Below are 12,819 nucleotides of genomic sequence, written 5' to 3' on the forward strand. Positions count from 1 at the left end.
TACTTTATAGAGGTTTTAGTTAAGCCCAGTAAGATTTTTAGATCTAGCCTATAGCATCTCAGAAAGTTCCTGGCAATTCCTTAGCCAGCCTGGCTCATCAATTGTGAGTCCTGTTGTGTTCTGTAAAACAAATTTTGTCAGAGATGATGAAGGTTTTCTTACAAGACAAGAAGGGCAAGTTCTAGAGGCAAAGATGGTTTTCACATTAGAATTAAGAACTTTCCATCAAAAATAACTATAAAATAAGTGAAAAGTCAAACCATATACTGGTGATACTTGATACACAGATATAACTGATGTAGACTTAAAAAACAGACGTAGCCTAAAAGTTGAGAGTTATGTTTTATTTGGCAGAAATTTTTAGTACTTAATCCTGGGAGGCAGTATCATCTTAAGTATCCCTGAGAGAACTGCTCCAAGGAGGTGGAGTGGGGAGTCAGGTTATATAGAAGTTTGAAACAAAGAACAAGTAGTCTGAATATCAAAAGTATTTTTGTGAATTAAAGAAAACCAGATATCTCAAGGAATTTAACACTTTTCTATGTATGGGAAGATGAAAGAACCTGGGTTCGCTGAAATCACTCCTTTCAATTGCAGCTCAGCTATCTGGGGCCAACCTGCTGTGAATCTTCACATTCTAGTTCTTTGGTGCTCACCATAGAGAGTGGCTGCATTGCAGTCTGATGGCTGCCAGATGGCACAGGTCTTTCCCTCCTGAGTGCCCTGGAGGGCTGGAATCCCTGATGACTGTGACATCCTTGTTTACCCATATGGCAGGAAATACTCCATTTCTCACTGTTATGAGATTAGTGTTCAGAATGCATAAATAGCTACTACAAATTAGGCACAGCTAATAATCCATTAGAAAAATGGTCAATAGAGATGAACAGGCATCCCGTAAAAGAGGAACTCCAGATGGCCAATAAAACTGTAAGACATTCAACCTCTAGTAATTAGGGAAACACATATTTAAACTACAACAAAATGCCATTAAACTAATGTGTTACGTAAAAACTTTGACAATCTCAAGGAAGTAGAAATTCTTAGACACTACTGGTGGACGTATGAATTAGTGCAACCACTTTGAAAATAAGGTGGCATAAACTGAACACATATAAATGTATCCTATAATCTAGCAATCCCATTCCTGGGTGTAAACCTTAGAGAGATACTATGTTTTATATTTATATCATATATAAATGTGAGATATATAATGTAGCTCATATATTGATGTACATTATGTATAGTATATATATGTTATTATATTACATTATATAGTATATAATGTATATGATTATATTTCTAATGTTTAGAGACACAAACATTAGTTTAAATGATAAAGGAAAGCAATGGAATTATAAAGCCCAATTTCAGGATTGTGTTTAACTCTCTAGGAGAAGATAAGGTTTTGATAGGGGAGGGTTTCAATATATACAATTGCAGTGATGATGATAATACTTTTTTTAAACTGGGTAGTAAGGTTGTTAATTTTACTGTTTTTTTCTTTTCATATGTTTCATACATATTTTGCATTTATTCACTTTTAATTTAATTCAGGATCTGTTTTGATACCATTTTAAGATAGAAAGATAAATATCCAGAATACTACGTATCTCACTGTTTTATTCAGTCAGTTCAGTTTAGTCGCTCAGTCATGTCCGACTCTTTGCGAGCACATGAACTGCAGCACACCAGGCCTCCCTGTCCATCACCAACTCCCGGAGTCCACCCAAACCCATGTCCGTTGAGTCGGTGATGCCATCCAACCATCTCATCCTCTGTTGTCCCCTTCTCCTCCTGCCCTCAATCTTTCCAGCATCAGGGTCTTTTCAAATGAGTCAGCTCTTCTCATCAGGTAGCCAGAGTATTGGAGTTTAAGCTTCAAAATCAGTCCTACAAATGAACACCCAGGACTGATCTCCTTTAGGATGGACTGGTTGGATCTCCTTGCAGTCCAAGGGACTCTGAAGAGTCTTCTCCAACACCACAGTTCAAAAGCATCAGTTCTTCTGCACTCAGCTTTCTTTATAGTCCAACTCTCACATCCATACATGACCACTGGAAAAACCATAGCCTTGACTAGACGGACCTTTGTTGGCAAAGTAGTGTCTCTGCTTTGTAATATGCTGTCTAGGTTGGTCATAACTTTCCTTCCAAGGAGTAAGTGTCTTTTGATTTCATGACTGCAGTCACCATCTGCAGTGATTTTGGAGCCCAGAAAAATAAAGTCAGCCACTGTTTCCCCATCTATTTCCCATGAAATAATGGGACCAGATGCCATGATCTTAGTTTTCTGAATATTAAGCTTTAAGCCAACTTTTTCACTCTCCTCTTCCACTTTCATCAAGAGGCTCTTTAGTTCTTCTTCACTTTCTGCCATAAGGGTGGTGTCATCTGTATATCTGAGGTTATTGATATTTCTCCCGGCAATCTTGATTCCAGCTTGTGCTTCCTCCAGCCCAGTGTTTCTCATGATGTGCTCTACATATAAGTTAAATAAGCAGGGTGATAATATACAGCCTTGACGTACCCCTTTTCCTATTTGGAACCAGTCTGTTGTTCCATGTCCAGTTCTAACTGTTGCTTCCTGACCTACATATAGGTTTCTCAAGAGGCAAGTCAGGTGGTCTGTTATTACCATCTCTTTCATAATTTTCCACAGTGTATTGTGATTCACACAGTCAAAGGCTTTGGCATATTTTTCATTTAATTTCTTCACTTAATTTTATGCAAACATTTTAACATATTGCTATTTTTATAGTTATTTTCAGTGGCTACATATTAACTCCAAAAAACTGTAATACAATAAGCAATTTTACTCTGATAATCCCACAAATATTTTATAAACACAGTAGTAAATATAAGCTTCCTGTCCTACACAGCTTACAGTGTTGTGAGGGAGACAGTAATTTTAATAAGGATTTAAGAGTCTACATGAGGGTAAGAGCTGGGTGCTGTGGGCAGTCTTAGCAGAGGCAGATCCCCAGTTTGAAGGTGTCAGGGGACATTTTCCAGATTGCCTTCCAAGCTGAGACTTGAGGACTGTGTGGGAATGAATGAGGAGCAGATTTGGTAGGGATGTTAGAGAAGTGAGAAGGAGGATGAAGAGTGTTTTAGGTCAAAGGAACAGTGTATGTGAAGGCCCAGAAATGAGAAACTAGCACAGGCAATAAGTTGAAATGCAGCTGTGTGTACTGTGAGACTTGGTCAGCACCATGAGGCTGAAGAAAGCTCATGCAGGGGCATGTCAGCTACAGAACATTTGGATTTGAATTAAAATTCCCTTTCAGGTCAAAAATTTTGGAGTCATGTTTGACTTCTGTTCTGTTTTCTTTACACCCTATATTCAATCTCAGTAAATCCGAGTGGCTCCACCCTCAAAATAGATTCAGAATCAGACTACTCTCAGCACCTTGACTGCCTGCTCCGCTCACGTCCAAGCCACCATCATCTCTTGCCTGAGATTCCACACTAGCCTCTTCACTGGTGTCCTCACTTCCCTGCTTCCTCCTATAGAGTCTCCACATTTTAACCAGTTATCACTGAATAATGAAAATCAGGTCATGGCACTCCTCAAATCTTCAAATGCAGGCTTTCTCACAGTAACAGCCAGCGTCTTTCCAAAGGCCTGGAGTACAATGTGATCTGAGGTCACACTCTGACTTTACATCCTGTTCTGACCCATTCATTTGTTCTTTCCACTGCAGCCACTGGCCTCGTTGCTATTCATCAAACATACCAGGCATGCTTCAGCTTAAAGTCCTTTGTACTTGCTATGTACTTCCCTTAGCCTAAATTCTTTTCTCCAGGTAACCACAAAACATATTCCTTCACTTCTTCGTTTACACTCAGGTGTTACCCGATTAATCAGAGAAGTGACACTTTAACCTTCTTATGGAAAATGGTAATTCTGGCCTCCACAAATGCCTTTTCTATTTCTCACACATAATATATTAAATATTTGCTTTAAAATTTTGCTTATGTCTTCTTCAACTACAAATATAGTTTCTGTGAAAGTGAGTGATTTGTTTTGTGCACTATTATTTGTATTCCTGGTGCATAGAATAGTGCCTGGCATATAAGCAGTTTTCAATATTTATTTATTAAATTAATTTTCTCAATGTGTATATAGTCCAGTTTTAACAAGGGAGCTGGCATGTTCCCATTTGGAAAATTGCTCTGGCTGCAGTGTGGAGAACGGACTGGCAGCGATCGAGATCTGAAGGTGAATTCTTAGGAGCTGTGTGCTTCTATGGCTGAACATTTGAGTTGTTGCTGATATTTAACAATTTTCAACAATATGCATGTTTTAAAAAAATCTCATTCCTTTATGCACTGAGGTCTATATGAGCTTAATGTGTGTGTTTACCAGTCCTTCTAGCAGGTAGACTGATGCAGGCATCTTGCATTGGCCCTCCACTAATTCAGGGTTGCTTCATTTATCCTTAAATTGTGTCTCCCACAGAGCCAGGCTTGCTCAGCCTCTCCAGTGACTGGGGAAATCAGTGGGATGAACCAGCTACGACTGAAAATGCTCTAAGTCCCTCTTCATAATTGGGTAGCAATCATATGGGTGTTTACCCGTAAACACCAGCTAGGCCAGGCTAAACCATGTCAGCTGTAATTAGCAGGCCAATTTAGCACATCAGTGCTATCATGTAAAGTTAAGCCCTGTCACCTCAGCCTCCAACAGAAAAGGTGCAATCAAGTTTAATCTGCAAATAGATTGTCTTTTTGGAAGTCAGGAATCAGTTTATGCCATTATCATCGCTGACATTCTCAAGGTCACACAGTTTTGTAGTTTATAGGCTGTAATTATCCTGAATTATGTCCAGTGTTGCCAGTTTGACAATAATCTATGAATAAATCACTGTATTTAACAGAGAATTGGCTAATAAAACATGTAAGCCGCTGCATTGCTATTCATATGCTGTTAAAATGCAACATGGAGCTCAGATGGTTTTATATTTTAAAATACAAATGTATGTTCTTTACATCTGAAGTCACTTCTTTAAAAGTGACTTCAGATGTACGTTAGCAGATAAACTCATTTCTAAAGAAGACTATTTTGCCTATCTGAATATTGTTGACACAACTTAATTTTTGGAAAGTATTTTTTTTTACTACTTCTTATTTTATTTATTATTTATTTATTTTATTTTATTTTTTTCTACCTCTTATAAACGAATCATGTTGAAATTGTTTGCCATATCTGCAGGCCCTTAGTACTTATTAGTATAGGAGGTCCTTGTTCTTTCAGTATTAATGTGTGTGTGTGTGTGTGTGTGTGTATGCGTGCTCAGTTATATCTGACTCTTTGCAATCCCATGGACCGTAGCACACCAGGTTCCTCTGTCCATGGAATTTTCCAGACAAGAATACCAGACTGGGTTGCTGGTTTCCTTTTCCAGGGGATCTTCTCGACTCAGGGATCAAATCCATATTTCTTGCGTCTCCTGCATTATTGTCAGGCAGATTCTTTACCATTGTGCTACCTGGGAAGGCCCTTAGTATTAAAAGTCCACTTAAATGAATCAATAACAAATGAGCATCAGGAATTCAAAGTAAATAATGAAAAAAGTTTGTTTCTTAATCCTGAAAAATAAAATTTAAACTCAAAAGTGAATGTATTTTATTTTTTACCTTATTTAAGTCTAATAATTATGTATTAATACCAATTATTAGAATGTACAAAGATACAAACTACAAAAGGTCACTCAAGAAATGATAGATAACCTAAAGAGCCCTCTGTATTAAATAATTTAAATTTGTAGTTTTAAACCTTACCACAAAGAAAGCCCAGGGCCAGACAGCTTCACAAGTGAATTCCACCAAACATTTAAGGGAGAAATAAAACCGATTCTACACAAACTCTTCTGGAAATGTGAAGAGGGATGGATACTTTTTAACTCATTCTATGAGGGCAGTTTTACCCTGATACCAAAACCAGTTACTTGTTTACCCATGGTTATGATTATTATTGGGGCTTCCCAGGTTAAGAATCTGGTGCTAGTGGTTAAGAACCCACCTGCCAGTACAGGAGATGTAAGATCCCTGGGTCAGGAAGATCCCCTGGAGGAGGGCATGGAAACCCTCTCCTGTATTCTTGCCGGGAGAATCACACAGACAGAGGAGCCTGGAGGGCTCCATAGGGTTGCAAAGAGTCAGACACGACTGAAATGACTTAGCAGACACATGATTATTAAAATACACTTTTGTGTTGAACTAAAGAAGTGGTTTTCAAACATGATCATGCATAAGAATACCTGTGAGAGCCTGTTAGATGTGCAGATTGCCAGGCTGTCTCTTCTCCCCCAGGGGTCCTGAATCATGGGTGTGGTGGAGGTGGGGGGGTGTCCAAAAATTGCAAGTTCAGTAAGCTTCGCGGGCAATTTTGATGTATGTATCCATAGACTGTATTTCAGGATCACTTCTTAGCAGAATGTTGTTGACATCAAAATTGCATGAACCTGGATGAACCCTGTAGACCACTGGTGCCGGGTTGAAATAGGGTGTTCTTGATCTGGTTCTGTGTGTGTGTATACCAACCTGTCAGAAAGGGGAGCTGACTTATTTGGAAGGGGTGACAGATTTAATTTTGTTTGTGCTGGCTGATATTCATGATGCCTGCTCTGATTAGAACATAAAAGTTGTACAGGTGATTGAAAAAATTAAGTTGGTAAAGGTTTTCCTTTCCTCCATTTCTCCTCCTGCATAATATTCATTGATCTGCATATAGTGTTTTGTGTAATATTCATGCACTATAGATCATGCTTTCACCAGAGCTTTCAATAGTGAAAGGACGGGGGCACCAGATGGAACTATTTTTTATTTTATCTAATACCTTTAAAAACTAAACATGCAGTAGTGTGTGCATGCATGCTAAGTCACTTCAGTCATGTCCGACTCTTTGTGACCCTAGAGACCATAGCCCATCAGGCTCCTCTGTCCATGGGATTCTCCACTGGAGTGGATTGCCATGCCCTCCTCCAGGAGATCTTCCTGATCCAGGGTTTGAACCCACTTCTCTTATGTCTCCTGCATGTAGTAGGAGCAATGTTAATTCACCACTTTTAAATTTGAGATCATGGAGAGCAGTAAAGCCTTCCCATAATGCATTCATTTTTGTGCCTTTCCAGAGATAAATTTATGTTGTCTATCAAAGTCTAGCGTGCTTTACCTTCTTAAGCACTTATATAAACTGCCATGAAGTAATGTTTTGTGCGTTTTTTTCTGTTAGAAATAATGCCTTGGTGTGAGCAGGGTGGCTGGGGTGGTGGTGTGGGGAGAAGGGGAAACAGCCGTTTGCTTCCTGGCCTGATCCCCATCAATGACAAGTATGGCAGTACTGGCAGCTGTTGTCACAGAGTCTGAGAGCTGTGGGACACAATTTTTCTTGGAGTAAATGAGAGCAGCTGTGTAGTATAGAGCTCATGACTTCAGGATTTTGTACTGGGTGTACTATTAAGAGTGAACTGACTTTGCCTTTGGGTCAAAAGGCTATGGGGCCAGGTATATACAACATGTCTGGGGCTTTGGAGATGGGGGCCAGTTTTAACTCGACTGTGCTGATCTGTCTTTTCTGGGGAAAAAAAAAAAAGCAGAGCTTTTAATAGAACCAATATTCTAGGTCTTGAGTATGTGATTTGATAATTAAAAAACATAGAGGTGAAAGTGATGAAGAAATGTATACTATAGACAGATCATAATGCAGAACTAAAAAGCAGAGTTGGACTAGTTTTTAAAAGTTACGAATGCATTTCTGAACCTGAAGAATGAGGGTCAAATATATCTGAAAAAAATCAAAGTTTGGTTGCTCGCTTAGGGGATCATAGATGTTTTGTTCACTCTCGTACTTTAAATTGATGTGGCTGGATAGTCCTTACTGCCTTTTTAGTAGTATATTTGTTTTTTGTTTGTTTTCCACAGATATGATGCAATTATTATCTCAGGAACTGAAATGGCCAAACAAATCCAGAAAGAAATCCAGCATGGCGTGGACTCTTGGGTTTCCCTTGGGAACAGAAGGCCTCACCTCAGTATCATATTAGTGGGTGATAACCCAGCAAGCCACACGTATGTCAGGAGGAAGATTAAAGCCGCTGCTGCTGTAGGTGGGGAGCATTTTAGCTGTACTTGTTACTAGATAACGTTTTCTGGTTTTAGTGTGATAATTATGAATGATAACTGTCGACTAAATGCTATTTGAAAAACATGTATTATTATTATTTATTGCCATTCTGTAGATTATTTAGTTCCCAACATTCACATTCATTTCTTACTCTTTTTTTTCTTCAAATTTCTTTAAATCAACTTTGTGTGATTTCTGATCCTATTGGGAAACATGAGAGCAACTTGTTACATTTAAAGGGCCTGTTTGTTTTTTTTTATTTTATTTTATTTTTAAACTTTACATAATTGTATTAGTTTTGCCAAATATCAAAATGAATCCGCCACAGGTATACATGTGTTCCCCATCCTGAACCCTCCTCCCTCCTCCCTCCCCATACCATCCCTCTGGGTCATCCCAGTGCACTAGCCCCAAGCATCCAGTATCGTGCATCGAACCTGGACTGGCATCTCGTTTCATACATGATATTTTACATGTTTCAATGCCATTCTCCCAAATCTTCCCACCCTCTCCCTGTCCCATAGAGTCCATAAGACTGTTCTATACATCAGTGTCTCTGTTGCTGTCTCGTACACAGGGTTATTGTTACCATCTTTCTAAATTCCATATATATGCGTTATTATACTGTATTGGTGTGTTTGTGTTTTTTTTTTAATCACATTAACCTGGCTAGTTCATGGCGGTGGTGGTGGTGGTGGTATTGGTATTTTCACTCTCCTCAAATCCACTAACAGTAGCTCATCACAAATAAGTGCAATTTGTCACGTGGAATACTGGGCCAAAGAATGCATGTGAATCATAAGAAAACATCTGTACCATTTAAAAGTTCCCTCCTGATGGTGCTTTGAACATCACTTTTGTAGAAGGGCCTTTTCTTTCAGTGGGACAAGAACAGAGGGAACCAATCAAACACTGTGTAAGACACCATTAATGAAAAAACACATCTTTGTTAGTCAAGTGACTTTCTGTACTTGTTTTTCTTTCAGGTATCTGTAGTGAGATCATTCTAAAACCTAAGGATGTTTCTCAGGAAGAACTGTTGGATATAACTGATCAATTGAACGTGGACCCAAGAGTCAGTGGTATATTAGTTCAGTTGCCACTGCCAGGTACATAATTCTCTTCTGTGTATCTAATTTGGTTAGGGGCAAGGACATCTTTCAACATTATTTCATGACACCACAAGTCATTTATAAAATAGATTCAGAAAGGGACTAGCTATTACAGTAGCATTCAAGGTGGCAATTTCTGAATGACATGTTTATCGTGACTGAAAATTGTGAAAGAAAACTTTAGGCTTTGGCAATAATACATGCAGTTCTTGTTTTGCACAATAGTGCGAGACCATGAAAATGACTAAGTTGAAATTGGGCAAAGGATCTTAACAAATCAATAGGAAAATAACAATTGTTCTGTGATCTTTAAAATGTTTTCTCAAAACATTACCATGGTTTATAAATGTGTAAGGAGATGAAAGCTATGGTTTTTTCAGTAGTCATGTATGGATATGAGAGTTGGACTATAAAGAAAGCTGAGCACCAAAGAATTGATGCTTTTGAACTGTGGTGTTGGAGAAGACTCTTGAGAGTCCCCTGGACCACAAGGAGATCCAACCAGTCCATCCTAAAGGAGATCAATCCTGAGTGTTCATTGGAAGGACTGATGTTGAAGCTGAAACTCCAGTACTTTGGCCACCTGATGCAAAGACCTGACTCACTGGAAAAAACCCTGATGCTGGGAAAGATTGAGGGCGGGAGGAGAAGGGGATGACAGAGAATGAGATGGTTGGATGGCATCACCAAGTCAATGGAGATAAGTTTGAGTAAACTCTGGGAGTTGGTGATGGACAGGGAGGCCTGGTGTGCTGCAGTCCATGGGGTCGCAAAGAGTTGGACATGACTGAGCGTCTGAACTGAACCGAAGCAGATGCAAAAAATAATGAAACTAATATTTATCCAGTACACTGTAATTTAAAACATTAGAAACATTGAGCATTAAAGTACTTTATTTCATTGCCAAAATCTTATCAAGAGGAGTTTGAACAGTTACTTGCCTTCTTCTCATCATATAACTTATATGGAGCAAGCATTTTTTCTATGCCTTGGTGAATTAAATTGTCAAATTCTTTTTAAGTTTGGATTAACTTCTGTTTTGTCCTTTGTCCTTTCAAAGTCATGAAATATCTCTGAGAATTTCTTTAGTGTGAGGTTTGATTCTGGTGTCACTTCCTCTGGGCGTTGTCATCCTTTTTGTTCCTCATTTATTTTGATCCGTTTGCGATGACTAAGTTCCTTTGGCTTCACAGCTGCATCACTCCAAAGGACATGGTATCAGCTTCTAGGGTCTTTTCCTGTTTCTTAATCAACCAACCCATTTACTGTCCATTAGAATCCTACTGCAGCGACTTTACCTTCTCTTTTACATTCATGGCCCTTACCTTCTTGCTAGCCTAGGTCTCTTTTATCTTTGCTTTACTGTTGCCATCTTCAGATCTTCTATTCACATCCAATTTTCACTTCCAGCATCATCATATTTATTTCTTTGCTGAACTTTCATCTTTATGGGCTAATTCGTTCTTTTGATTATGTACTTTTATGAAATGTCAGTGAATTTATCCCTGAAACCCAAGGAGGCAATATGATTTGCTATCTATGTTTGAATTGAGTAACAGATGTACAGTGACCAAGCATTCACAGACTTCATCTGTTACTTATATAGTGATATTTGGACCAAAGAGTCGGCATGCATGCATGCATGCCAAATCGCTTCAGTCATGTCTGATTCTTCAGTCCTGTGGACTGTAGCCCTCCAGGTTCTTCTGTCCATAGGACCCTCCAGGCAAGAATACTGGAGTGGGTTGCCATTCCCTCCTCCAGAGGATCCTCCTGACCCAGGGATCAAATCTGCGTCTCTTAATGTCTCCTACTTTGGCAGACGGGTTCTTTACCACTAGCGCTACCTAGGAAGCCTATCATACAGAAGTGGGTTGCCATTCCCTTCTCCAGGGGATCTTCCTGACCCAGGGTTTGAACCTGGGTCTCCTGCATTGCAGGCAGTTTCTTTACTGTCTGAGAGTTGGCAGCTCTTATATAATTACTCACAGTTAAGACACAGTGATAACTAAAATTTGAACTGTGTTGTTGGAAGACAGGTGTCATTTGACTGAATTATAGCTCTGAAATTCATGCATTTTTCAATGAGCAAAGTAAGGAGTAGCCTGAATATTATAGATTATAGTACTTTTGTGCAGTTTTGAATTATTTTTTAGGTTTTGACTTGCAGAAAGTAAAGCTGAATAATGCAGTTGTCTGTGTTCTTTGTATGGTACTTGTATTTTAACTTATCTAATAATATAATTTAATATACTAGCTATATGTTATAACATTTGTGCTGTTTAAATTGCACTCTAGATTCACATTTCTAATTCTTTTCCTCTTATATGGTTGCGTTTAAAATATCAAAAAGTTGGAACAGATCTTAGAAGTTATTAAGGTTTGCCCTTAAGAAAAATGCTTATGACAGATAATACTATAGATTTAGCATAGTGATTTATCCCATACTTTTATAACTACAAAAGGAATTCAACACATACAGCACACTCATGTGATAGCATAGAAGATTAGGGCCTAGAAAATATCAGGGGTATATTAACATCAAAAGTCTGTCCAAAATTTTTTTGGCATTGAGTTTAAACCCAATTGTTTGGCTCATGCAAAATAAGAATCTTTTTATTTTTTTGGTACTGCTATATTTGCCAAGCAACATTCTTGTGGTTTTCAGTTTTTAAATTTCCCCCACTTATATTTGTATCCAATTCAGATTGTTATAGAAAATGTATCACAAATTTCCAAATATCTAGTTTGTCTTAAAGAATTAAATTCACATCTGTAGAAAATTTACCCCTTTATGGGCAATATTCCTCCTTATTGAATTTGCTAGCAGTTTGCCACTAGATGGCAATGGTGATCTGCTTGTACTAAAATAGAGTACCTTTTAGAAATGTTCATTTTAGAAATATACAAGCAGCTCATGCAGCTCAATACCAAAAAAATAAACGACCCAGTCAAAAAATGGGCCAAAGAACTAAACAGACATTTCTCCAAAGAAGACATACAGATGGCTAACAAAGATATGAAAAGATGCTCAACATCACTCATTATCAGAGAAATGGAAATCAAAACCACAATGAGGTACCATCTCATGCCAGTCAGAATGGCTGCGATCCAAAAGTCTACAAACAATAAATGCTGGAGAGGGTGCAGAGAAAAGGGAACCCTCTTATACTGTTGGTGGGAATCCAAACTAGTACAGCCACTATGGAGAACAGTGTGGAGATTCCTTAAAAAACTGGAACTAGAACTGCCATATGACCCAGCAGTCCCACTGTACCCCAATGTTCATCACAGCACTGTTTAGTAGCTAGGACATGGAAGCAACCTATATGTCCATCAGCAGATGAATGGATAAGAAAGTTGTGGTACATATACACAATGGAATATTACTATTAAATATTAACTATTTAACATTAAATATTAAAAAGAACACATTTAAAGCAGTTCTAATGAGGTGGATTAAACTGCAGCCTATTATACAGAGTGAAGTAAGTCAGAAAGAAATACACCAATACAGTATATTAATGCATATAAGTAGAATTTAGAAAGATGGTAATAATGACCCTATATGCAAGA

The 12,819-nt window shown here is 38.3% G+C and overlaps 1 protein-coding gene across 5 annotated transcripts in view; it reads left to right on the forward strand.

The window, feature by feature from the left end:
- Window positions 1-12,819, forward strand: part of MTHFD2L (methylenetetrahydrofolate dehydrogenase (NADP+ dependent) 2 like) — a 146,798-nt gene that overhangs the window by 10,971 nt on the left and 123,008 nt on the right. For 4 of the 5 annotated variants that reach the window (XM_070372511.1, XM_070372510.1, XM_070372509.1 and 1 more), the window contains 2 exons: window positions 7,930-8,114; window positions 9,118-9,240. In XM_070372511.1, coding sequence (XP_070228612.1) covers window positions 7,930-8,114; window positions 9,118-9,240 — 308 coding nt within the window. Of the gene's footprint in view, window positions 1-4,130; window positions 4,226-7,929; window positions 8,115-9,117; window positions 9,241-12,819 lie in introns of those variants that run through there. The other variant, XM_070372513.1, reaches the window with a different exon arrangement.

This window comes from Bos mutus, chromosome 6 (assembly GCF_027580195.1).
Source record: "Bos mutus isolate GX-2022 chromosome 6, NWIPB_WYAK_1.1, whole genome shotgun sequence".
NCBI classification, from domain to species: Eukaryota; Metazoa; Chordata; class Mammalia; order Artiodactyla; family Bovidae; genus Bos; species Bos mutus.